Here is a 23,848-nt window from a genome sequence, read left to right as displayed (position 1 = left end):
ACGGGGCGGGGACGGGGCGCTCCCGACCCATTTTATCCAACGTGGAGAAATCTCTCTCCACTCCCTCTTCTATTCCCTGTTTAAACGAAGAATCTCCGTCCTATTTGGGGCTGGTCCCTATTCGGTAGATTAAATAGACATCTCTACTCCGACCCGTTGATCTACGATACATTAACTTATAAGCTTTTGAGTCGATAATACGATGTGTTGAACGATGGAAGGGCAATAATTTAAGACAAAAGGGAGAAGGAAAGCATGGAAGGAACTATTTAGAATTAGTACTTTGGAAAGACTTTGGTTGGCATCACCAATGGGCTGCTGGTTTGAAGAATGCCATTTTCCTTTGCTCTTTTGTGGGCCGTTGCCACGTCATCACCCTTTAACTCTCTCTCTCTCTCTCTCTGCACCTTCACCCCCACATCTTCTGCTTCTCTTTCTCTCTCCTCTCTTCCTCTTTCTCTCTCTACCGCTTCTAATGGCGGTCAACGACCCGATTGCTCTATCGCCACACCTCTGGACAACTCCTTTTCACTGATTTTCTACTCTACAGTGGTTTTCCGGTTGGAGTTTTTTCTGCTTGTCAACTGCTCTTTAGGTTATGGGAAGGATGGGAGGTCGGCAAAGGACTTACAGCGCCAATTCCACCGATTATAAGCTTCTTGAAGAGATTGGTTATGGTGCTAGTGCCACGGTTTTTCGAGCGATCTATACTCCGTCCAATGAAGTTGTTGCCATTAAGTGTTTGGATCTTGATCGCTGTAATAGTAATCTAGTGAGTTTTCCACTCTTGCTTTGATGCTCTTCTCTTGTTTCTGCTTTGAATTCTTGTCAATTTGGCTTCATTTTGTGTTTCTGTAATCGTTTAATTGACCTTTCATTTTGTGTTTGTGAAAGATCGGGTTTGAATTGTTGTTGATTTAATTGGTTTGAGTTCTTACAGAGGTGCTTGTTGTTTTTTCCCAAGTTTTGCGGGTAGAAATTTTGTGACATGGGTACTGTTGTACACGAAAACTTGTGTTTTGGCTTTAGGTTAGTTTATGTATACAAACTGAAGTGACTTCAGTGTAATTGTTCTTCGGCTCCGTATTTTCGTGATTGATTCACGCTACATTGGCAAGCAAGGAACGAGGGCCTAATTTTTGGTTTAACAAATATTTCACTAGAAATTGTGGTACTTACCTCACCGGAAAGTTTGAGCCTTGAAGTAGATAGAGATGAAGATTACTGTGAAAATATATGCAGTGGATGTGGGAGATAAATGGCGTCAAGAAAGCTTGGGATGATCAATATCTCCATTTTTCATGAGCAGGTTGAAGAACTGAATGATTTTAGCATTGGGGTGGCGTGGAGTTGTCCTGAAGGCTGGCTTTATTTATTGACCGAGCCTGCAAGAAATCCTAGATAGTAGAAACCTAGTCAATATGTTATGTTAATAGCATATCAAAGAGAACAAACCCAGTTCCCTATAGAATGGTTTCTATATTTTTTGCTATTGTAAAGTGATAAAGTTATGAAAGTTTCCCTCTGGCTTCTCTAACTTTGTTAATAAGATACTAAGATAATATTGTTGCTACAAAAAAAAAAAAAAAAAAAAAAAAGGATGGGAAATGTGCTCTTATCATCTGCCTTGAACCAAGGTATAATCAATAACCTTCCCAAGTTTCTCCCAAAGTCATAAGACAATAGATTGAGTAGCGCGCACCGAAAGGTGCTCATGGCTCCCATCTCTTGATTGTGAAATACTTTTTTGTAATGGTAATGATATGCGGGGTCCCCAGTCTTTTGAACGTTGGATGCTGGTTTCTTCCGTACCACAGTATTTTCAACATTGGCACCAATGGATTATTATATTGTGGTTTCTTAATGTTATTTTTTGGCACTTTTGTGTTTCTCATATTTTTCTGTTTACCTTCTCAGATTTTTTTTCTTAACCACTTTTGTTTTAGGCTTTAAATGCTTACTCAGAATTCGTTTAATTGATACTATAACAACTTTAAGTTAGTGACACTTCATTATGTCTAATTATAAGAGTGTCTTTTGACAGGATGATATACGTAGGGAGGCTCAAACAATGAGTTTGATAGATCATCCAAACCTCGTAAGGGCTTATTGTTCATTTGTTGTTGACCGAAACCTTTGGGTTGTCATGCCATTCATGGCAGAGGGTTCTTGTTTGCACCTAATTAAGACAGCATACTCAGATGGCTTTGAAGAGGTTGCTATTGGTTCTGTCCTGAAAGAAACTCTTAAAGCCTTGGAGTACCTTCATCGACAAGGACACATACATCGGGATGTGAAGGTCCATTGACACCATAATTTTCAGATTAACTCTTGGTGTTTTCCTTTTTCCCATTCAACCTTAACTGTACATTGTGAAGGTTCTTATTTTATTATTCTTTTAATATTTGTGTTTGCAGGCTGGAAATATACTACTCGATGGTAATGGGGCTGTGAAGCTTGCTGATTTTGGTGTTTCAGCTTGCATGTTTGATACAGGTGATAGACAGCGCTCCAGAAATACCTTTGTGGGAACCCCATGCTGGTAGGATTTTTTTAGGCGGATACTTTTCAACCTTCTTGTGTTTTTGATCCCTAAGTATTTACCTATTTAACTTTATTTTAGGATGGCGCCCGAGGTATTGCAACCAGGAACGGGATATAATTCCAAGTGAGTTTGTCTGATATTGACTGCAGATCACATATTATCGTACAATTACCAGGGTTATTGTCACAATGAGTTAATAGTTTTTTGTTTCATGTTATTGAGGACATACTATAGAGTTCTAGATCCTTTTATGCCCAGTGTTCGGGCATTGAATGCTGTTTGTTTCAGTTATTACATGCTTCCCCAATTCCCATCGTGGCAAATAATTTTATTTAATGTTATTTTGTGTGTGAAGACAAAAGTTTCATTGATAAGACAAAAGTTGCAACCAACCTATATGCACCTGCTCCTATAGAAGTTATAGACACCCTTGAACCTGTGGCTGCAGAACAAATGCTGTGTTTTCTTTGACAGAAAAGCAAAGCACCCCACCAACCCTGAAAGAGCATAATAGAAGAGACCAAAATTTCAAACTGATGGGACACTGAAAAAAAATAAGTGATTTTGAGATTATGCATCTTTTAGGTAAAGCACACAGCAACAGGGATTTAGAGCCTAGTTTGGACATTGTAATTGAACCTTTCTATATTGTCAGCCACTAAAGCAAAGATTCCTCACCAATAGTTTCTTTCTTCTTTGGGCATCTTTCCTTCCAAATGACCTTCACTAGGTCATTGTTTGCTTAAAGGATTAGGGCATAATGACTCTCTGAAACATGATTTCATAAAAAAAAAAAAAAATGCAGATGGCTTGAGTCCCCAAAGTCTTCTATCTCACTCCCTTGAAAATGAACATTCTCATGCAGTCTAAGAATCTCCACCAAAAGTTCTACCTCACGCCCTTGAAATCTGTTTTGATCTATTCGTGTCTCGTACTTGTGCAACTTTTATTTATTTATTTATTAATGGACCTCTATTTTCCTGACTTGTTCAAAGCAAAGATGGTCGACAGTTTCAGTAGAAAACTGTAAGGGAGTGTTTGGATTTTAAGAATGAAATTTGGAACTTGAGATATGATGCCTGGAATAGAATGATCTTGGTTGGTATTTATGAACTATTATTATAATTATTTTTCTTTTGTGTAAGAGTCCTATATGAACGAGATCTTTGAAATTTCTCATTTATTTATGGCCTAAAATATAACAATATTTGTAATAAGTAATTAATTGTATGAAGTTGAATTGAGTTCTTTAGCAATATTTGATGAATAAATTACTTGTGCTGAATTTGAAATTAAATCTTTCTTATTATAAAATGAATAATTAACGTCTAATGAGTTAAACGTAGTAATTAGATTTTGTTCAATTTTTTTTTTCATGTGTTTGGGATGCCAGTGCTAAATTGGTAACATGGGTTTACCCGTTTCTCCTCCCTCACCATCGAGTACCAAATACTCCCAAAAATAATGTAGGGAGACCTCTCATATATGCCTTTCATCATTATATGCAGGGCCGATATTTGGTCTTTTGGTATTACAGCATTGGAGTTGGCTCATGGTCATGCACCATTTTCAAAATATCCTCCAATGAAGGTATGTTGACTTATACATAACTGAGCTTTACCCACGATATCTTACTATCTCGTCTGACAGTTGCATTTTATTCCGTCCCCTTTTCCCTTGTTTTTCTGATAGGTGCTTCTTATGACCATACAAAATGCTCCTCCTGGGCTGGATTATGATAGGGATAAAAAGTTCTCTAAGGTATTGGTGTTTCGTTGGTTTTTTTTCCCCTCATGACTGGAGTTATCCAATCAACTACTCTGTCATATTATTATGTAAAATACTGTTATATATGGATGAAAAGTTTATTCCTACAAGAAAATGTTGCGTTGTGTGAATATATTTCCTCTATATGCTTTCTTGAGCTTGGGATTGTGCTGACCAGTTTTAGGTAGCTTACCATCCCAGTGATGCAACATTTTTAATATAGGCCTAGTTAGCTACTATGTTCTAAAGCTCAGGCATTTGTTAAGGGTCTAAGACTGACTAATGAGATCCTACCCAGCTCACAAACAAAATTTGATATTATCTTCCTGTCTTTTGTAGCTTTGATTCATCTACTTATATGCACCTAGTCTGGCTTTCAGCTCACTTTTTATTGTATATATGCTCTTTGAACTCAAGAATAGATTTATCTTCCATCCTACGGCAATTCTGCATTTTAATCCAAGACTACCAATAATTCCATATTAGGTGTTCTACACATTTAAAGGTTAAAAGTTGCTGGACCAAAGCCCTGAATTGTACTTTGTAAATGTTTAATAAATGTATTCTGCATATTAAAAGGTTAAAAGTTGCTGGACCAAAGCCATGAATCGTACTTTGTAAATGTTCAATAGATGTATTCTAATTAGTGGATTTCCAGTTGTAATCAGTCTTTTAAAGAAATGGTTGCAATGTGCCTGGTGAAAGATCAATCCAAGAGGCCAACAGCTGAGAAACTTTTAAAGCACTCCTTTTTCAAGAATGCTAAGCCTCCAGAGCTTTCTTTGAAGAAATTATTTGCTGACTTGCCTCCTCTTTCACTTCGTGTGAAGGACCTGCTGGTAACCTCTTAACTGCTTTACAACAAATATGTCGTGGTTTTGTTAATCTGATGGATTAATTAATGTTTCAGCTTAAAGATGCTGCCCAGCTAGCCTTAAAGAAAATGCCTTCAGCAGAGCAAGAAGCATTATCACAGGTTGGAAATATTTCTTCTTCTTCTGTTTTATTTATGTACATACATATAAATCAGTTCAGTCTACTTGTTCAAGTAAATTCATTTTATAGCTCCTGTTGTCCGTGAATAATATTTGGTGAGGTCTTTCTTCTCATTTTTAACTCGAGGAGTCTATCCTATATAATTGCTTTTTCGCAAGGTTTTATGGGAAGTGTTGGTATTGTCTGTGCCATGACAATTCCATGACCCTAGTTATCACTCTCGTTGTTCCTACATGGTGGTTCTTTGTCTATTCTTTTCTACCATTACATTTAAGACATTCTCCAATTTTTTCAATCAAGAAAAAGGGGAGTTCTTTGTACTTTTTACACCGTGCAGTCTTTTTCTTTAATTTTTTTTTTTACTGGATGTATCATGTCTTGCCTTCACCAGAGTGAGTACCAGCGAGGAGTTAGCGCATGGAAATTTGATGTTGAGGATTTGAAAGCCCAAGCTTCCCTGGTAAATGTCACTTTTCCTTGCTGCGCTATGGATCATATTACAAATTCAAATTGATTACGATTACAGGCCTTTTGTTAGAGAATATGAGTTCTGTCATTGATTTTTATATTAATGAATAGGTGAATGATGATATGGAAGAGATGATGGACGAGGAGGAGAATATAAATACTTGTCATGTTAAGGTCTAGAGTTTTACCAACTCCAATCTTTTCTTTCTGCGAGTTCATTAAGTATTCTATTCGTTTGATGTGCTCATTTGTATTCTTTGTAATTGTCAGGATGCCTTTTGTTCTCAATCTAGTTTGAGGAATTTCAGTTCATGTAATGAATCATCTCAGGATGAACATGGAGTAGGGGCAAGTGGTCAGGGGTTGCCAAAAGCGGAGTGCTTGAACAAAAAGGGAAACTTTATGGAAGGTGATATGCTGAAAGCTGGGTTCCAAGAAACAACTGGATGGAAGAGAAATGGAACTAGCACTGAAGCAGAAGCTTCTACATCTGGCCAAGACAGTGTACAAGGAAAAACCAAAACCCAAATGCCAAAAGGTCGTCAAACTCAAAGTGGTCCACTTCTACCTGGTACTGTGCTTAGTCATTCTTTATCAGAAAGAGTGCGAGGATCTGATAGGTTTGTACTTTTTCATGGTTTCGTATTTGTAAGTCTCATTGTTTTCTCATGTTGCTTCTTGAGATGATGCTGGTATGCAGGAGTGATGTTTATGCACTCCTGTACGGTACCTTGTTTTTCTCATTGCATAAGCATGATGATAGAAATGTACTTCCTACTTATTATAGAATGTTTTCGTGCTAGAGTAAATGTGGATTAACGCATGAGAATCTTGCTTTCATTTTAACAAAGATTTTTCTTTTTTGCAAGCCTTTTGCTTTCTTGTAAAATACCCGACAGTCTTTATCTGTTGTCATTCCTGCCAGATATCATCTTCATATCCCTCCTCCAAACCCAAATAGTGCTATATGAATAATGGCGTTGAAGTGTTAGGAGGAAGATCTTATTTCTATGATTATGCCAACAATTCCCAACCGGCCTTTCTTCAAAAACTATTGCATTTATTTCAATTTTGATTGACATTATTAAAAGGTTTTAGTACCACAATGGCAAAGCATTTTAGCGGTGTTGTTTAGCCACTACCAAGGGAATCTTTGTGAGCCAGTCTGCAGTATCTCTAGGGCACAGAAAGCCACCACAAATTTAGAGAGGCGATGGTGTTAGTGAAACCATCTCATAGCAAACTTCATCATTATCTCGTTCTTTTTACATGGATGCAGACTTAGTGAGAATGAGAATAACAGCTCCGCCTTGGACCATCGTGGAAAATTTAACTTTCTTTGGCCCCTTACTAGTCTAAATTAACCTGGTAGGAGGCAAACTCAGTCTTGGGATCTTGCTGTCAGAGGTAGATGTGCAAGAGAAGCCCAAATTTTCTTGCAACCACACAATTTTGTCTGACCTACCTTCACTGTAGCAATGAAGGAGAATCCAGTTTTGACCTCTCTATCAAAATCAATCTCTTTGAGTCTTTGATCCCTTTTTTGACTGAAGAACTTCAAAGTTCTTTGGTAAAGGCCCCCTTTTGTAATTTTTCTTTTTAAGCAGAGGCCACTTTTTAAAATTTATTGGTAAAATGTATTCCGTTTGAATTAATTTCAGGCCTTCCCAACAAGAAAAAGGGAAAAAAAAAAAAGGATTTATATTTTGTTAGTGAAGCCATGTTATTAATTTTGAACTATAGTTATCTACCTGATTCAGATCAAGGGTTGGGTGGAACAAGAAGAGATAAAAGAACTGATTACCCTTTACATGAATTAAGTAACTTATTGTTTCGAGCTGGTTTTTTGCAATAACAGTTGCAATGATATTTGTGTTGTTGCTGATTTTTAGGTTTGAATCTGAAATTCAACCATCTACTGAAAAAAATCGTCGAGAAGCACGGCAAGCTCCAAGCTTCAGTGGTCCACTAATGCTGCCAAACCGTGCCTCAGCAAACAGCCTATCAGCTCCCATAAAACCTTCTGGAGGTAATGTGGTCACTTGATAAACATTTTGTTTACTAGGAAATGCCATTAAACCCAGACTGTTCTACTGTTGCTCTCGTATGTAAGGGAAGCCTAGTTTGTGATTAAAAAAAAGGAAAAAATTGTACCATCGCTACATAATGATTTAGAATGAGGAGCCAGCGGAGTGTGGCTAAAGTTGTCTTAACGTATTTGACCCTGTTTTGAGGTTCTGTTGTTTTTGTTTCTTGAACTAGTTTTTCTTCTAAATTTTGTTGTAGTGAAATAGAAACTTTCATTCTCACTGATAAAATACTAGAAAAAATCAAGCAGCTTCGTTTGTGATTATTTTTCTTTCCATAGCTATTTACTAGATGTGTTAAAGATCTCATATTTAACTTTTAATTGATACTCAAGATTGAATCACATTTATTCAATCCTTTTTTTTTTTTTTTTGGCTAAATGAAACATAATCTTTTCGATTAAAGAGAATACATCCAACTGATTCATAGATGGGATCATTTTGAAGTTGACAAAATATTTTGGGGCCTATCACATAGATCCTGGGCTAATCAGTTTAAAGCATTGCATGGCTTGCATCTTGATCTCATCTTAATCTCATTTTTATCTACTTTATTCTTGTTTTGAATAATACAGTGACACTGTTATATATCGTGAAAATAATACTTTCACCTGTATTTTCTCGCTGTATATTTTTATTCCTCTTGTAACAACAGGGTATAGAGATTCAATGGATGACAAATCAAAAGCTAATCTTGTGCAAATTAAGGGGCGTTTTTCAGTGACGTCAGAGAACCTAGATCTCGTAAAGGTAAGGTTATACAATAATTTTAATTTTTTATACAACCTGTCTGGAACTGACTTGAAATATGGCTTCTTAGGATATTCCATTGAGCACGGTTTCACGACGGTCTGCACAGGTTTGTTATCATTTCTTGCTAATGACCTGGGTTAGTTGATGTTCATTTTCTGAATGCTGTTACATTGATGTGTGTTCAGAACTCACCTCTACGAAAGTCGGCTAGTGTTGGTGATTGGATATTTGATTCCAAGCAGGTTTGGATAATGTCCCTGCTTGCTTCGTCTCCATATGATTACTGTAATGCAAAAGTACTTTTAGACAAAAAATGTTTTAGATTTTGGTCTACAAGTATCATACAGCATTTGTTCCCTGGATAATTATTTTTGTAAACCTGTTCTTTTTCTTGCTTTCTTGTTGGTTGCTTTGGAGACCTGCCATAAGGTATATTTGTTGTTTATCTATAAACATCATTTAATATTTAGAATATGTTTCGGTTATTTAATTTAAAGGAAAAAAACCAATTAGAAAAGTTTAATGTTAACTCCCTTGGATTGCAGGCTTTCTTCACTTTTTTTTTCCCATACATCAATATAGCTGTTTTTTTGTCAAAAAAAAAAAAAAAAAAAAAAAAAAAAAAAAAAAAAAAACGAGAAAAAACTCTATTTTGTATGCTTTCTGTATGAATCGGCCTATAGGCAGAGGTTTGTTTCCATGGCAGTCATTGAATCAATAAACCTTTGTTTATTCTTATTATATTAATTTCTCTGTTTTCAGTCTGTCAGCCAACCCCCCAAGGAGGCTTGCAACATCAACATGCCCACATCAATTCTTATGCCTCATCTTCAGAATCTTTTCCATCAGACCTCAATTCAACAGGTAAAGTAACATTAAGGCTATGGTTGAATTTTTCCCTCAGTCTCCTAAATTCCTTCATCAAAGAATTTCGTTGTCAAATTCAGCTGTAAGAAACAAGCTTTTCTGTTGATTCCAGGATCTTATAGTGAACTTATTGAATAGCTTACAAACAGCAGACGTGGTTGATGGTAAGTAAAATGGTTTTATAGGATGGCTGACATGATCATCTTATATTATTAGGGTTCTTTACCTAACGTGTCTGTTATGCTTTTCCCCCCTCTCTAAATACAAGCTACTCAAAATGGAAAGTTGCCTCCATTGCCTCGAAGTTTGGAGAATAATGGAAGTGTAAGTGCAATCAGTGTACATTTTATATACGTTCAAATATATACTTGGTTCTCTTATCATTTTGACCCGGTAGTTGGGGTATGTGATTGATAGAAATTGTAGCTCTATGACTGGTTCTATAGGTTGTGCCTCTATGTCCTTGAGTTCTATCTTGTAACTGATATTTTAAGTGAACTCCATACATGAACTGTCCACGGATTGACCTAGTGGTCAATAAGAACTATGTGAATAGGAATTAGTTTTTCCATGATGACTACCTATCTAGGATTTGATATTCTATATGTTTCCTGATAACAAAATATAGTAGGGTCAAACAGTTGTTCATGAGATTACTTGGGGCGTGTGCAAGTTGGCTGATACATTCACAAAGAACTTATACATGGCTGGATAACATTAAGTTGGTTTAGATTTTTTGTTCTGTTATAATGAAATCAGGATCATAGTCTTGTTTATTATTGTGTATGCCTCCGAGTTCAGAAAATTCATGTTCTGCCTTGTAGAGGGCAAGAACTCATTCTAATATTATCGTTTTAGAGTCCACATACGAACATGTGTTGCTTCAACTGCTTAGCACATATTCAATATTCCAATCGAAACTGTCTTCAGAAATGTGTGTAAAACCGTAGCTGATATTCTCATGCAAATTGTAATAACTAAAAATGTTATTCGACGTGATTATTCCCTTGATAATGTGTTCTTATTTTCTTGCCTGCGCGTATTGATTATTGTTGTTAAATATATTTTTGGCTTATTTAGGGTGAAAGAAATAAAAGAAAACAGAAACAAGCAAGCTTTTCTTATTTAACTCATTATCTCGAGTCTTTACGCTTTCTTTCTGTACAGGCTTTGTTTTCCCTTTCTTTCCCCTTCATCCCTCACCACTTGTTTAGTTCTAGTTCTGATTTACCATTGATTTGCTTATGTAAGTTGTGGTTACGGAAAATCACACCTCCTTGGTTTTCGTTTGATATGAGAGCTTTCTTACTGTTCCTCTGCATATGTTAGGCCATATTGCGTCTAGAAAATATTTGGTTGTCGTTTGATATGAGAGCTTTATTTCTGCCCCTCTGTATATGTTAGGCCATATTGCTTCTCGAAAATATTTGTTTGTCGTTTGATATGAGAGCTTTGTTACTGCTCCTTTGTATACGTTCGACCATATTGCTTCTAGAAAATATTTGGTTGATTAGTAGGTAGTACTCTTTCATTTGACCTAAAACACAGTTTTTACGTTCAAAGTCATTTTGTTTGGACTTTTCTTGTAAGTAATGGTGTTCAGTTGTTCAAATGGGGCTGTAATTCAGACCATCTTTGTTTTTGTAGATTTAATTTGGCATGATATTCTCTTTTATATAAGTATGTCTCTTACTGGATTTTCATAAATGCATTTTTAAATACTGTTAGAACTTCTACATATATATGATGTGGTGATTTGAGGGAGCTACTGACAAATAATGCCTGTCCTCATGCAATTAGTTGAAGAGATCTTCGACATACAAATCTTAAGAAGTTACATTTATATGCTTTTATAAATGTGGCAACCTCAACTTGATTATACGACTGCAAACAAGAAAATGAATGTGTAGAAACTAGGGCAAATGAAATTTATTGAAAAATTGGTGCGAGTGGGGATAGGTAGGTATAAAGAACCTCACCCTTTTGATATGTAGAGATCCTCTTTTGGCAGGCCGAAACAGCAGCGGTTGAGAGAGAGCGTTTACTGATGCGTAAAGTCTCTGAACTTCAAGCTAGGTGAGTTTTTTAGACTTTTGTTATGAATTTTTTTCCAGAATGTCCATGAACAACAAAGTTCTATAGATGTATTAGACCATATTTGTAGTGGATATTTATCTGTGACCCTCTTTTTCTTTCCAGAATGACGCATTTGACTTATGAGTTGACTTCTGAAAAGTTGAAATACATACAAGTGAGTTGTCCATGATCTTTCTTCCTAGTTGACTTGTATTTACCATTTTAGTTTTCTTGTTTACTTTGCCTAGCATTTATAGAGTTGATTTAGTTTCACCTTGTTGGATGATGAAAGTCCCACATCGGCTAATTTATGGGTTTATAAACAAAGAATACTCTCTCCATTGGTGTGAGGCCTTTGGGGGAACCTAAAGCAAAGCCATGAGAGCTTATGCTCAAAGTGGACAATATCATACCATTGTGGATAGTCATGTTCGTCTAACACACCTAACTTCTCCGGTCATATAAGGTTGGGCTGTTGTAATCATCATAGTTTATATCTATCTCGTGTTCTTCTCTCTATTTAAGAGAACTTAGTACTTCGATTAGCAATAAGAAACATAGAGCATTATTTCCAAATTTCCAATCTGGTATCAGGGCTTACTTAAAAATTGTCGACGCCACCATTGCCACTCCTACCACGGATTACCGAAAAGTAGCTCCTTCATCATCTGAACCCAAAACCGATCCAAGTGTTGTTGCCCTTGTGCTTGCTTATAAACCCGTCTTTCAAGCTTGCACCTAGCATAATTAAATTGATGCCTACTTCATTTCTCATTGACAAACTCATGTTCAATTTTTGGCCTTCAGTTACAAGAGCAGTTCAACTCAGCATCTGGTCAGGAAGAAAACGAGATCAAGAGGGAAGAGAACGTCTGAAAGGGCACGTCCCGTGCGACGAATGCTGTAAAGTACGCCACTATATACATCTGGGAGAGAGCAATAATTTAGCAGTAAATTGTTTTTGGACGTTCTACTCTTTCGATAATGTCGATTGTTGGCGTGTTGATAAGCTCTGTCGCTGAGACAAAGCCAGCAATCAATTTTCTCCATCTGGTTCTTCAAAGTTGGCATAATTCAAGATCAGTTGAGATCCCTGATCCAGAGTGGCCATCATCGCCAAAAAAACTCTCATATATTGCTCAGTAAGCCCTCAAATTTTAATCTTGTTATTGTCTGGATGGCCATGAGATGGAAAAAAAAAAAAAAAAAAAAAGTCCTTAAAAGTTTGTGAATCGGCCTCCTACATTTATATTTATTTGTTCATATGTAATAATAATGAATTATTATTTTTACTTCCAAGGACCCAAAACAAGAAGCTTGCAAAAAGCAGGCTGGCCTGGGGCTTTTTCTACTCTTCCTTTCTGTTTGTATGTGTCAACCTACCTATACTCACTCCCTCTTATCTCTCTTGAAATTATAAACCGTGCTTTGTTAGATGAATACGACTCTCCACAATGATATGATATTGTTCACTTTGAGCATAAATTTTCATAGCTTTGCTTTGGGCTTCCCCAAAAGGCTTCATACCAATGAAAATAGTATTCTTTGATTATAAACCCATGATCATTCCCTTCACTATTCAACATGCTTGTTGTATACAAACAAGTTTAGAAGGAATACATCCAACTTATAATGTTGATTTGAAACTGGGAGGTGGATGAGTTCAAAATTACTACGCATCCCATGGTATTATTCATTACTTATTTGCATTTCAGCTCGCAGGTGTGGCTTCTTCGTACATTTATCATTGTAGATCTGTAATTTACTCGTACCAAAAGATGCCTCAAAGCATACGGCCACGAAACAGATGAGGGCAGGATTAGTGGTAATTCAAATCTTTGGCTTTCACCTTTTAGTTGAGGGTATATATCTTAATCAACTTAGTTATGCTTAGATTGATTACGTAATATGTATTAATATATTGTTGTGTTGTCATTGAGCTTTGTCAAAACACTTGAATTTGTTCGGTATTGGAACCCTATAAATAATTATTTTACTAATCTTCTTGTTCAAAAGAGCTTGAATAGACACAGGTTAATTACACTTTTATTCTCGAGTTTGAGGATTAGTTTCTATTTGATCAACTGACAGTTTAGCGATTACCCATAGGAGACTGTTTTAAAAGGTTTTCGGACTGTTAGTTGACGAACGAAAAGGGGTCTCATCTAGTTTTGTTGACATATTTATTTAACTAGGAAAAACTATTTCAAATTACAAATTTTAATTTAATATTTAAAAATAAATAAATATTTTATATATTAACATTTTACTTTATTTAAAAAAATAATAATTTAAATCATTTAAGATTTAAACCCATGAACCTTAATGACTATGGAGGGATGATCTCTCAACAAAATAACAATAATAATAAAATAATAAAATTAAATATTTAAAAAAATAAAACCCTAAACCAAACTCATCTTCTTCATCTACAGTTTGCTCTTCCTTCCTCATCTCAAACTGATCTCCTTCTGCTCTGCTCTGCTCTGCTCCTCCAACAATGGCGGCTTCTTCAATTTCCTTCACCCTTACTTCTCCATTCCTCTCTTCTTCCAGGCTTCACCCCACCGCCAAATCCCTCTCCTTCTCCTTCGCTCCTCCATTCCCCAAATCCTCTTCTCCTTTCCGGACCCTTTTCCCCATTGCTTCCAATTCCTCCTCTAAACCCTCAATTCCATCTCCCATTGACTCCTCGTGTTCTTTCGCCGCCCCTTCGCTTTCCTTAAATCCAACATTGAAGTCCCGTCTCCGCAATGGCGAAACCCTCTACGGTCTCTTCCTCCTCTCCTTCTCCCCCACTCTTGCCGAGATCGCCGGTCTCTCCGGCTACGATTTCGTCGTCGTCGACATGGAGCACGGTTACGGCGGAATCTCCGATGCCCTCCCCTGTCTCCGCGCCCTCTCCGCCACTCAAACTCCAGCCATTCTCCGGATCCCTGAGAGCACTGCCGCCTGGGCCAAGAAGGCCCTAGATTTAGGACCGCAGGGTATCATGTTTCCAATGATCGATTCGTCCAAAGAAGCCAAAAAAGCTGTTTCATATTGCAGATTCCCACCCGCCGGAGTCCGTGGATCAGCCCATCCAGTGGTTAGAGCATCGAAATACGGCATTGACGAAGGGTATTTGACAAATTACGAGGACGAATTGCTGATTATGTGTCAGATTGAATCTGAACAAGCGGTGAAGAAGATAGATGACATAATGGAAGTGGATGGGGTTGATTGCATTCAAATGGGGCCATTAGACATGAGTGGAAGCATGGGATATCTATGGGACCCTGGACATAAGAAGGTTAGAGAAATGATGAGAAAGGCAGAAAAGGCTGTTTTGGAGAGCAAAACTAAAAATGGTGAGAAGGGAGCCTTCTTATGTGGGTTTTCAATGCCTCATGATGGGCCAATTGACATGAGGAAGCGTGGATATCAGATGATTTCTGGCGCTGTTGATATTGGTTTGTTTAGAACTGCTGCTGTTGAGGATGTGAGGAAGTTTAGAATGAGCGAAATGGAAGACTCTGAGGATTTGGATCAGCCTCTTACTCACAAGGAAGAGGATGAAGAAGATAAGTACTGGAGCGAATGAAGAAACTTATCCTTTTTCACAATATGCTTTATCTTTTTGCCTCTTTTCTTGTTCTTTCTAGTACATAAGTAGAGCTTGGAAATGCAATTCTTGATGTGGGTATCCATGAATTGTGCTCATATATGGTTATGCACTTTCTAATGCTTTCCATTTTTGTTTGTACAGACATTTTCAGTGTCCTTTTTCCTCTTCTCTGCTGGATCTTTGCCTCAGTTCTTAGTTTTTGACTTCTCTGTGCCTTTACTTTTACATCTTGATCTTGCTACAGGATTCATAATTATATTGCTATATAATATCCTTAGGCCATGTGAAAGGAGACAGGTTGGCCTTGGTACTCTCTGTTCCCATTGGTCAGAATCACGTGCCATCATTGATCAATGTTTGTCTCATTTTCCCATCTTAGCCCTCTGAATTTTTATAGTCAAACTGAAATACATTATATAGATCAAGCTAGGAGTTTCAGAAGTGGGGTCATTGTGGTAAAATCCCTTCTGTTTGTGGCCTTTTTGCTCATGCTATGTCTGCTGCCATACTTGACAGCAGCAAGCTGTGATGTAAAAACGTCCTCTTTTAAAAGGGTCCTCTTTGGCTGTCAAGAAACAGGTAGATTTGTGGAAGGGGAGGCAAAAAAAGTGGCGGTGGTGGGTTGAGACAAGCTCTTATGGCGATTCTTGAGAGCTTTCTTAGATTTAGGTTTCTTCAGCATGTTGTGATTTTGTTGCAGATCCATAGTGTTATCTGCTATCAGTACAAAGTTGGAGATTTGGATTCTTGGGGTCTTCCCACTTCTGAAAATCCAAAGATCTATATGTATTGGTCTAAATATCACTCTTTACAGATTGGTGATTCTCTGAGTAAGTGCATTTGTTTTTCTTCATCTCTTAAATCTGCTGTTGCTGCTGCTTTGATTTCTGATTTCCATGGCGGTGTGTTGCAGTGTTCTTGTATCCACCAAGCCAAGATTCAGTGATTCAAGTTACAAAGGAATCTTACAACAGCTGCAATCTCAAGAATCCAATCTTGTCCATGAAAGATGGTAACTCTGTTTTCAATATCACTACTTATGGGGATCTGTTCTTCACCAGTGGAGTTGCAGGCCACTGTGAGAAGAATCAGAAGCTTCATATCTCTGTGCTTTCTGGAAATGGTTCTTCTGCAAGCGCTCCATCTTCTGATGGTGCACTTCCTGAAATCTCTCCCTCTTACCCCACTGTTTTTGGTGGAATCCCAGCAGCTCCCATGGCCAACTCCAGCTCCTCCTCCTCTTCTTCCTCTTTGTCAACAAAAATCTCATTTTTTCCTGCCTTGGTTGCTGCTGCTTTTGCTGGGCTTTTGATTCTGAGCCAATGAGTTCGTTCATATATTGAGATTCATTGAGTTATAATGGTTTGAGAAATGAATTCTTTTTCACAATTATTATCCCTGCGTTGTTGTGTTCTTAGATGAATTGAATTCATCTGTGTTGTTTAATGGTGTTTCCTATAAGAAATGGCTCTGATTTTCAGGTGTAAAATTCTCAGGCGGCCCTGTAGTTTTGGTCGTGTCAGTTCTAATTTTCATATGCCAGCCACCTAATACTCACAACATGGGTATCTCAACTTCGTTTCTAAATTAACCGACATATTTAATCACTCCATAAATTTGTTTTGCTTGCAATCGTCCCTTTTCTTCGGGGTCGGGAAGGTCACTCCTCGCCACATTATCCATCTTTACCAGGAATCCCGACCCAACTCAGAGCATGTGAACTCGAGGTGTTTCTTCTTGAGGCATATTAAATTCAAGAAAGTTTTTGTGGACAAAGGAGTCACAAAATTGTCTCATCTTATTCAAAATTGTGTTTCTCATTTCACCTACTGCATGTAAATATAGGAACATAACATTAGAAAAAACATGAAACTTACAGACGCAAATCAAGCAACAAAACAATACAGAACCAATGCAAAAGCTCATGTAATATATAGATTAGAGCGATTTGGTTCAGTTAGCCGTGTCAACTCCTACTGCAATGGCTTTATCTGGGGTAGCCACTGCATATTGTACCTCAGGAATCGTAGTAGGGTTCCCATAAGCTGCCTTTGATTCTGATCCTGCGAAGGGACTCCTGAGTTGGGCAGCCCCAGAATCAGTTTCCATGGAAGCCCTTGGAGGGGACGCTGGCTGGACCTCGACGTTCGGATATGCAGCCTTGAACCTTGCTCTTAGTCCTTCATCAACCAACCTCACTCCATTCAATTGATTACCAAGAGATATCCACCTGAAAAACAATTCAACAAAGAATCATCATATGGTGACATTATCATCTAGATGTGCATGTTAAAGGAGCCATGATAATATCAAACTCGATGCAGAAACGAATCTATTAACACCAGCAGCCACCATTTCGTAACCATATTTGTGAAATGTGAACAATTAGTTTCAGATTTATCGGTTTCGTAGTGCATATACATAATTTACTCACAAAATACCAGCAGCCACCATTTTGTAAATACATTTGTTAAAGGAACAAGTAATTTCAGATTTATCGATTTCGTTAGTATATAAATAATTATTCACAAGTTTTGTGGATCATAATGCAAGGTATAGTTTCTATGTTTTGAAAAATGCTCTCGTTTGAAGCCTTCATGAAAGGAAAATAGTAATGATAATATAACTGAAACATACCCTGCATGAGTGTTGTGCATGCGAGCAAACAATTCTAGCTTTCTTGTTCTTGGACTTATCCTCTCAAGCAAAGGGTACATCTGCAATGATACGTTCTCATTATTGAACTGATAAAAGAGAATCAAACAAACATGAATATGAAGCATGTGGAACTCCTATGGAGGGTTTTGATGATGAATTGGCATAGTGGTCACAAGGGCAACTACTAGGACTTATTATCCTACCTTACGTAAAGTTGTCAGAGTACACTGAACCTCGGGATTTGAAATCACTGTTTATATAATGTTTTCATGTTGACCAAATGTTATGATAAAGCAGTTATCAGGTGTGATTATTTGAGGGTACAGAAGCTCAATGTTCCAAAAGTAAAGAAATATGTCCCAAAAATTCTCGCTTTTCACTTTTTGTATCCTGTTATCCATATTACTACATATATATATATATATATATTTTTTTTTTCTTTCTAAACAAAAATTAGCTATGTTTTACTATTGTGCACCCCATAAAGTTCCTTCCTTTTGCCTTCGTGCTCAACTCTTAAAAGGTTTTTGCACTTTAGTGTATGTAGCATTTCAAACACTAAAAAATGAAAACACTGCTCCTGCAGCATACTAGAGCATGATGCAATTTTTTGTAACCCCATCGCTCAAATGAGAAGGGAAAACAGAAAAAAAATTACCAGTGTCCTGCCCAATATTTTGAACTCCTATCAAAATGGATAGTAATAGCTAAGAAGTAATTAGCGGGGACTTGTTATAAATAAAAGGAAGGACGAGAAGGAATGACGGTATAATAGCCCAAGTCCACCGCTAGCAGATATTGTCCTCTTTGGGCTTTCTTTATCAAGCTTCCCCTCAAAGTTTTAAAACGCGCTTGTTAGGGAGAGGTTTCCACACCCTTATAAGGAATGTTTCGTCCCCTCTCCAACCGATGTGGGTCTCACAATCCACCCCCCTTGGAGGCCAGCGTGCTCGCTGGCACACCGCTCGGTGTCTAGCTCCGATACCATTTGTAACAACCCAAGCCTATTACTAGCAAATATTGTCCTTATTGGGCTTCCCCTCAAGGTTTTAAAACGCATCTATCAGGGAGATGTTTCCACACCCTTATAAGGAATGCTTCGTTCCTCTCTCCAACCGATGTGGATCTCTCAGAAGGTAGGCATTGATTAGTAACTTTAGGAATTAGGAGTGGGTGGCCACTCAAAAGACGGAGGTTCCAAGTCCTCGCATACTCATGGAGTAACATTGTCGTTGGATTACTTTTTATGTTCCAACATATTTGGGTTCTATCACAACATTCCAAGTGAGCTTGAAATAACAGATGGGGAGGTTTTGCAAGAGAGAGATAGACTAACCTCGTCCGGTTTACGACTTGTTTCTCGAACCTCCGCAACAACAACATCTGTGTCAATATTCCTGTTAACTTCTGGATTTCCCTTTATTCCAACAAGGCAATGCTCCTTACTATGATTGAGCCAATGGCCCGTCCGCCCTGTTCTAATAATTCTTTGAAGTTGATTTGTCTTAACCCATATAAGCTCCTCAACACGCTTGTAGCCCCATTGTTCTAAACTGCAAAGGCAAAGTAATATGCTTGTGAACCAAATGAAAGATAAAAATTCAGCACATTATTAGCATCTCAGCAACACATTAATGATTGTACATAATTTTGAATACAAATAGAAAGAACATATTATACAATTATTATAGCCAACAGGCAATAAGAACTGAGCACACACCATTCTCTTCCAAGTTCCATTGCACGCCCAGTGACCCAAAGAAAAATCAGACCATCGGTCTGTAGCGCAGGAACGTTGAGATTGCGCATTTCATCATCAGCCATTGTTCCATAAGGCAATTCCATATGGATATCCCACGGTGGATCTGCCATAATCACTCCAAATTGCCCCAAAATGTCCATTCTAAAATTACGAATGTCACAGTTAATCCATTGTGATTCACCAAGTTCTACCTCCGAACAATATTCAGCTCGCTGAGGCTTTAGTTGTTTGGGAGGAGCAACAGATCCAGCTCCCATTAGCATAGGTGGCACATCTTGAATTGGATCAAGTTCGTAATGGACATACTTGCATGTCTGGAGAAAATGCAATGTAGTACCATCATTAACACATTAACCAATGGACCTCTCAGGCCCCCATATATTGTGTGTATGTGCGAGAGTTGGGGGAAGGAGTGCCCCGACACAAAAAGTAAGTGTGTTGATATTTCATTACTAGACGATCCTCATAACATAAATGTTTACCTTCATGTGCCGACAGGTATCAAGAAAAGAGCAGTCACCAAGATTGATGTCAGTATGTGGGGCAATGATTCGTCGAAAATGAACCTGTAAAGTTTGTAGGTAATAATTAGTGAAGTTAATCTATTCATTTCGTGACGAGTACAACAATGTGAAACATTTTATAAGTGAAATAAGTGGGAGAGTTCAAACTTAAATAAGAACAAACAAATTGGTCATCAATTCTCAGTTTATTTTTTTCTCATTAAAAGTAGAGGGCACAGGCCACCTTCAGTCCCAGTTCATTGCAGAAGCCGACTAAGATATTGGCTTTCCTGACTCAACTAAAAGATATGTTTTTGGGACTTCTTCACAAGGATAAACTAAGCAAAGCCATAGGTCTTGAAAGCTAACAGCATAACGATTTACACAGTATAAGTATGGTTCGTCTCGACACCACTTAAACTTAGATCAATCTGCCCACCAAGTGGCTCAATAATATCTCAACTATGTTAGATGAACACGACTCTCCACAATGGTATGATATTGTCCACTTTGAGCATAAGTTCTCATGGCTTTGCTTTGGGCTTCCCCAAAAGGCCTCATACCAATGGAGAGAGTATTCTTTGATTATAAACCCATGAACATTCCCTAAATTAGCCAACGTGGGACTTTCATCATCCAACAAACTATAGTTATGATTTATAAACTCAAAACTACATTACTTGTAATTCTTCTATGTTAATTCTATTTGATATGTTGTGATAATAACCCAAAACATGAGAAATAGGTACAGAGAAAATAAAGGATTCCATGGCAATCTTCTCGAAGATATTTTAAAAACGTCCAAAAGAACTAAGTATAACAAAACCAAGAGAGGGGGGAGATTGCATGGAAAAGTAGCAATTCACTTTAATACAAGCCAGTTATGCTATTCTAATGATCTAATCCGTTTCTTCACAAAGCAAAAACTAACCAGAATCAGCTTTTACAGCATTAATTTGAGAATAAATTTCAGTGCAACTACACCATGAATCAAGATCTTGGAAAATGGAAACATGTCACTTATATGATAAGCAAATTAATGTCTACACTTCACAGTAGAGTTTGTACGAACCTTCTCACACGCGACGTAAGAGCCAGATTGACGCCGACAGTCCTCTTTTGTTAAGGATGAGCAGTATTCTTTCAGTTGTGAACCACCTTTAGTTTTAAACTGGAGAACAAATTAAGAAATTGTGAATTGCAATACGGGCATTCCTTGCTATATAATGATATATCAGGTTAGCAAATGATAAAACTAAGAACTCATACAGAAATGACAAGAACATAGCAAAATTTAAGCCATGAACAAATTATTTACACCATATTTCAAGCAATCTATGTGTGCTTAAAAGTTTAAAGCCACGGACCTCTGAAACATAGCAAAATTTGAATCCATGCCACAGAAAAGAAGCCATGAACGTAGATTATGTATATACTTTTCAAACAATAACCAAGGACTAGCTAACATAAACGATAGAATCATAGCAAAATTTGAATCCAAGCCACAGAAAACAAGTGATGAATCTAGATTATACCTTTGCTGCCACAGCAGTTTCCCTGGCAGTTGGGCGGTGAATTAGGTCCAAGAGCTCCTCACCAGTCTTCGACTTCTGCGATTCTCTAAACGACTTCTTGTTCAACAAGGCTTCGAGATCGTTCATGTCATCCTCCTCAGATTTAGGCTTCTGCGGCATTGAATTGGGGCCACCCATGGGCACATTTGGCCCCATCAATGGCCTGTGCAATGGGGGGAGTCCCATCCCTCTAGGCATCCCCATCATTCCCATCATCCTAGGGGCACCCCTTCCTCCAGCCATTGACCCTGCAGGTCCACTGCCCGGAAACATGGGTGATAGTCCCTGCATATTGGGGTCTCCAGGCCCCATCCACATCTCCGGCATCGGCCTCGGCATTGGCCCTCCCATCCCAAAGACTCCGCCATTGACATCCACACCACCACCACTCACCACTTGCTGGTTCTGATTATGACCGGAATTACCCTCTCCCGCGTTCGATTCCTGCGTCTGAAAATCAGCACTCTCGGGCAATTCCTTCATAAGTCGAGTACGATCAATCCCCAACACCATCACTCGAGACTTCCCACTCACAACAAACTCCTCCAATTCAACCCCGCCGTTATCCTCCGCCATCGACCTCAAAGCCATCTCCACCGCCAATATCGCACCGGAATCTCCCCCTAATTCCCGCAACGCCGCCTTCTCCGCCGCCGTAGCCTTCTGATCATTCTCCAATTTCCTCAACACCGTCGAAGAATCAATCGCCGTAAAATGAACCCGTTCGAGTAAACAAACCGCCACCATCGACCGCACAACCGACAAAGGGCTTCTACTATCGTCAATCGAAAATTTCCCGCCATCAGGCTGGCGAACTCGCTTACGATCGGAATTCAATTCCGGATACGACTTCGCATTCCGATTCTTCTGAATCGCGAGTTTCGCTTCTCCTGACGGAAGAAGATTAGGGCGGGATTTATGGAGCATAGCGTCACTACTCGACAAAGGGTATTTAGAGGGTTTGTTCTTGGGTTCAGGGAGAACCGGTGTGGGAGTGAACGAGCGGCCATTGAAGGAGGATACGAGCTTGAGAGAGAGATCGAGAGAAGAAACAATACCAGGAATTTGAGCTTGAACAGAAGAGAGAAGCTCCAAGTGGTTCGTGTGTTGGGCTACAATGCGAGCTTCGAGTTGCTGACGCTTGTCTTTGATGCTCGCTATGCTTTCTTCTGCGGCTTCTGATTGGGTTTCCATTGATTCTCAGCTCTGATCTCCAATGGAAGAAGACCACACCCGAAGGAGAAGAAATTGTTCCATATTTAAATTAAATATACAAAATACATAAAAACTAAATAAATTAAATTTATAAATATAAGATTATTATCTCTAAATACATTAATTTTAAAAATATATAAAAAAAAAAATTATAATGTATATTATATAATTTTTAGAATTTTTTAATAAAAAAATTATTCGATGCAAGTTTGGAGTTAGGGACGAGCGAGGATTCACGATCTCTGGTTTGACCCCACACGATCAACTTGAAGGTTTCACACCCGCTCGAGTTTAAGCCGAGGGAATTTGACAAGGCTCGAATAATAAATATTGGTTGTGGATCGAAAAATCTTTTTTTTTTTTTGTCTGTTTTAGCCCGTTACATATCGTGTCAAGTCTCACGGTTTTAAAACGCGTCTACTAGAAAGAGATTTCCACACCCTTATAAGAAATGCATCGTTCCCCTCTCAAGTTTTAGCCCGTTACATATCGTGTCAACCTCACAATTTTAAAACGCGTCTACTAGAAAGAGATTTTTACACCCTTACAAGAAATGCATCGTTCTTCTCTCAAACCGACGTAGGATCTCACAATCCATGTAATAGCCCAAGCCCAGTCCACAGCTAGCAGATATTGTCTTCTTTGGGCTTTTCCTTTCGGGCTCCCCTCTCAACCCGACGTAGGATCTCACAATCCATGTAACAGCCCAAGCCCAGTCCACCGCTAGCATATATTGTCTTTTTTGGGTTTTTCCTTCTGAGCTCCCCTCTCAAACCGACTTAGAATCTCACAATCCATGTAACAGCCCAAGCCCAGTCCACCGCTGTATATATTGTCTTTTTTGGGCTTTTCCTTCTGGGTTCCCCTCTCAAATCGACGTAGGATCTCACAATCCATGTAGCAGCCCAAGCCCAGTCCACTGCTAGCAGATATTCTCTTTTTTGGGCTTTTCCTTCCGGGTTTCCTCTCA

General features: G+C 38.2%; 4 protein-coding genes across 6 annotated transcripts; 3 read left to right on the top strand and 1 right to left on the bottom strand.

Moving 5' to 3' along the window:
- The first annotated feature begins 383 nt into the window (after positions 1-383).
- Positions 384-12,999, top strand: LOC111800891 (uncharacterized). Of its 3 annotated transcripts, XR_015422232.1 has the most exons (22): positions 386-772; positions 2,045-2,299; positions 2,418-2,542; positions 2,624-2,668; positions 4,054-4,135; positions 4,238-4,306; positions 4,981-5,151; positions 5,223-5,288; positions 5,700-5,768; positions 5,888-5,950; positions 6,047-6,396; positions 7,669-7,805; positions 8,519-8,613; positions 8,684-8,722; positions 8,802-8,858; positions 9,379-9,480; positions 9,596-9,647; positions 9,752-9,807; positions 11,495-11,559; positions 11,683-11,734; positions 12,367-12,701; positions 12,860-12,999. XR_015422232.1 is itself a non-coding variant. In XM_023684793.2 (21 exons), the coding sequence occupies exons 1-21, from the start codon at positions 599-601 to the stop codon at positions 12,433-12,435; spliced, it is 2,193 nt and encodes a 730-aa protein (XP_023540561.1). In that variant the 5' UTR covers positions 386-598; the 3' UTR covers positions 12,436-12,910. The 3 variants fall into 3 exon arrangements, 2 of the variants coding, with proteins under 2 accessions (XP_086982394.1, XP_023540561.1); XM_023684793.2 differs by having other exon boundaries at positions 12,367-12,910; XM_087126268.1 differs by lacking the exon at positions 8,802-8,858 and having other exon boundaries at positions 384-772; positions 12,367-12,910.
- An 886-nt stretch (positions 13,000-13,885) lies between these two features.
- LOC111800889 (Phosphoenolpyruvate carboxylase family protein) lies at positions 13,886-15,361 on the top strand. The gene has a single exon (XM_023684791.2). It carries the CDS (start codon positions 14,060-14,062, stop codon positions 15,140-15,142), a length of 1,083 nt encoding a protein of 360 aa, XP_023540559.2. The 5' UTR covers positions 13,886-14,059; the 3' UTR covers positions 15,143-15,361.
- A 21-nt stretch (positions 15,362-15,382) lies between these two features.
- ENODL8 (early nodulin-like protein 8) lies at positions 15,383-16,655 on the top strand. Its single transcript, XM_023684792.2, has 3 exons — positions 15,383-15,521; positions 15,746-15,996; positions 16,080-16,655. Exons 2-3 carry the CDS (start codon positions 15,804-15,806, stop codon positions 16,490-16,492), a joined length of 606 nt encoding a protein of 201 aa, XP_023540560.1. The 5' UTR covers positions 15,383-15,521; positions 15,746-15,803; the 3' UTR covers positions 16,493-16,655.
- A 291-nt stretch (positions 16,656-16,946) lies between these two features.
- LOC111800888 (N(6)-adenosine-methyltransferase MT-A70-like) lies at positions 16,947-22,922 on the bottom strand. The gene is made up of 7 exons (XM_023684790.2): positions 21,625-22,922; positions 21,162-21,260; positions 20,069-20,152; positions 19,545-19,900; positions 19,161-19,377; positions 17,804-17,883; positions 16,947-17,396 (listed from the first exon to the last, which is right to left on the bottom strand). Exons 1-7 carry the CDS (start codon positions 22,855-22,857, stop codon positions 17,120-17,122), a joined length of 2,346 nt encoding a protein of 781 aa, XP_023540558.1. The 5' UTR covers positions 22,858-22,922; the 3' UTR covers positions 16,947-17,119.
- Positions 22,923-23,848: the final 926 nt, after the last annotated feature.

The sequence above is a fragment of the Cucurbita pepo genome, chromosome 8 (assembly GCF_057944985.1).
Source record: "Cucurbita pepo subsp. pepo isolate OVF chromosome 8, ASM5794498v1, whole genome shotgun sequence".
NCBI lineage: Eukaryota > Viridiplantae > Streptophyta > Magnoliopsida > Cucurbitales > Cucurbitaceae > Cucurbita > Cucurbita pepo.
The sequence above is the reverse complement of the archived record's forward strand: the minus strand, read 5'-3'. Positions and strand labels throughout refer to the sequence as shown.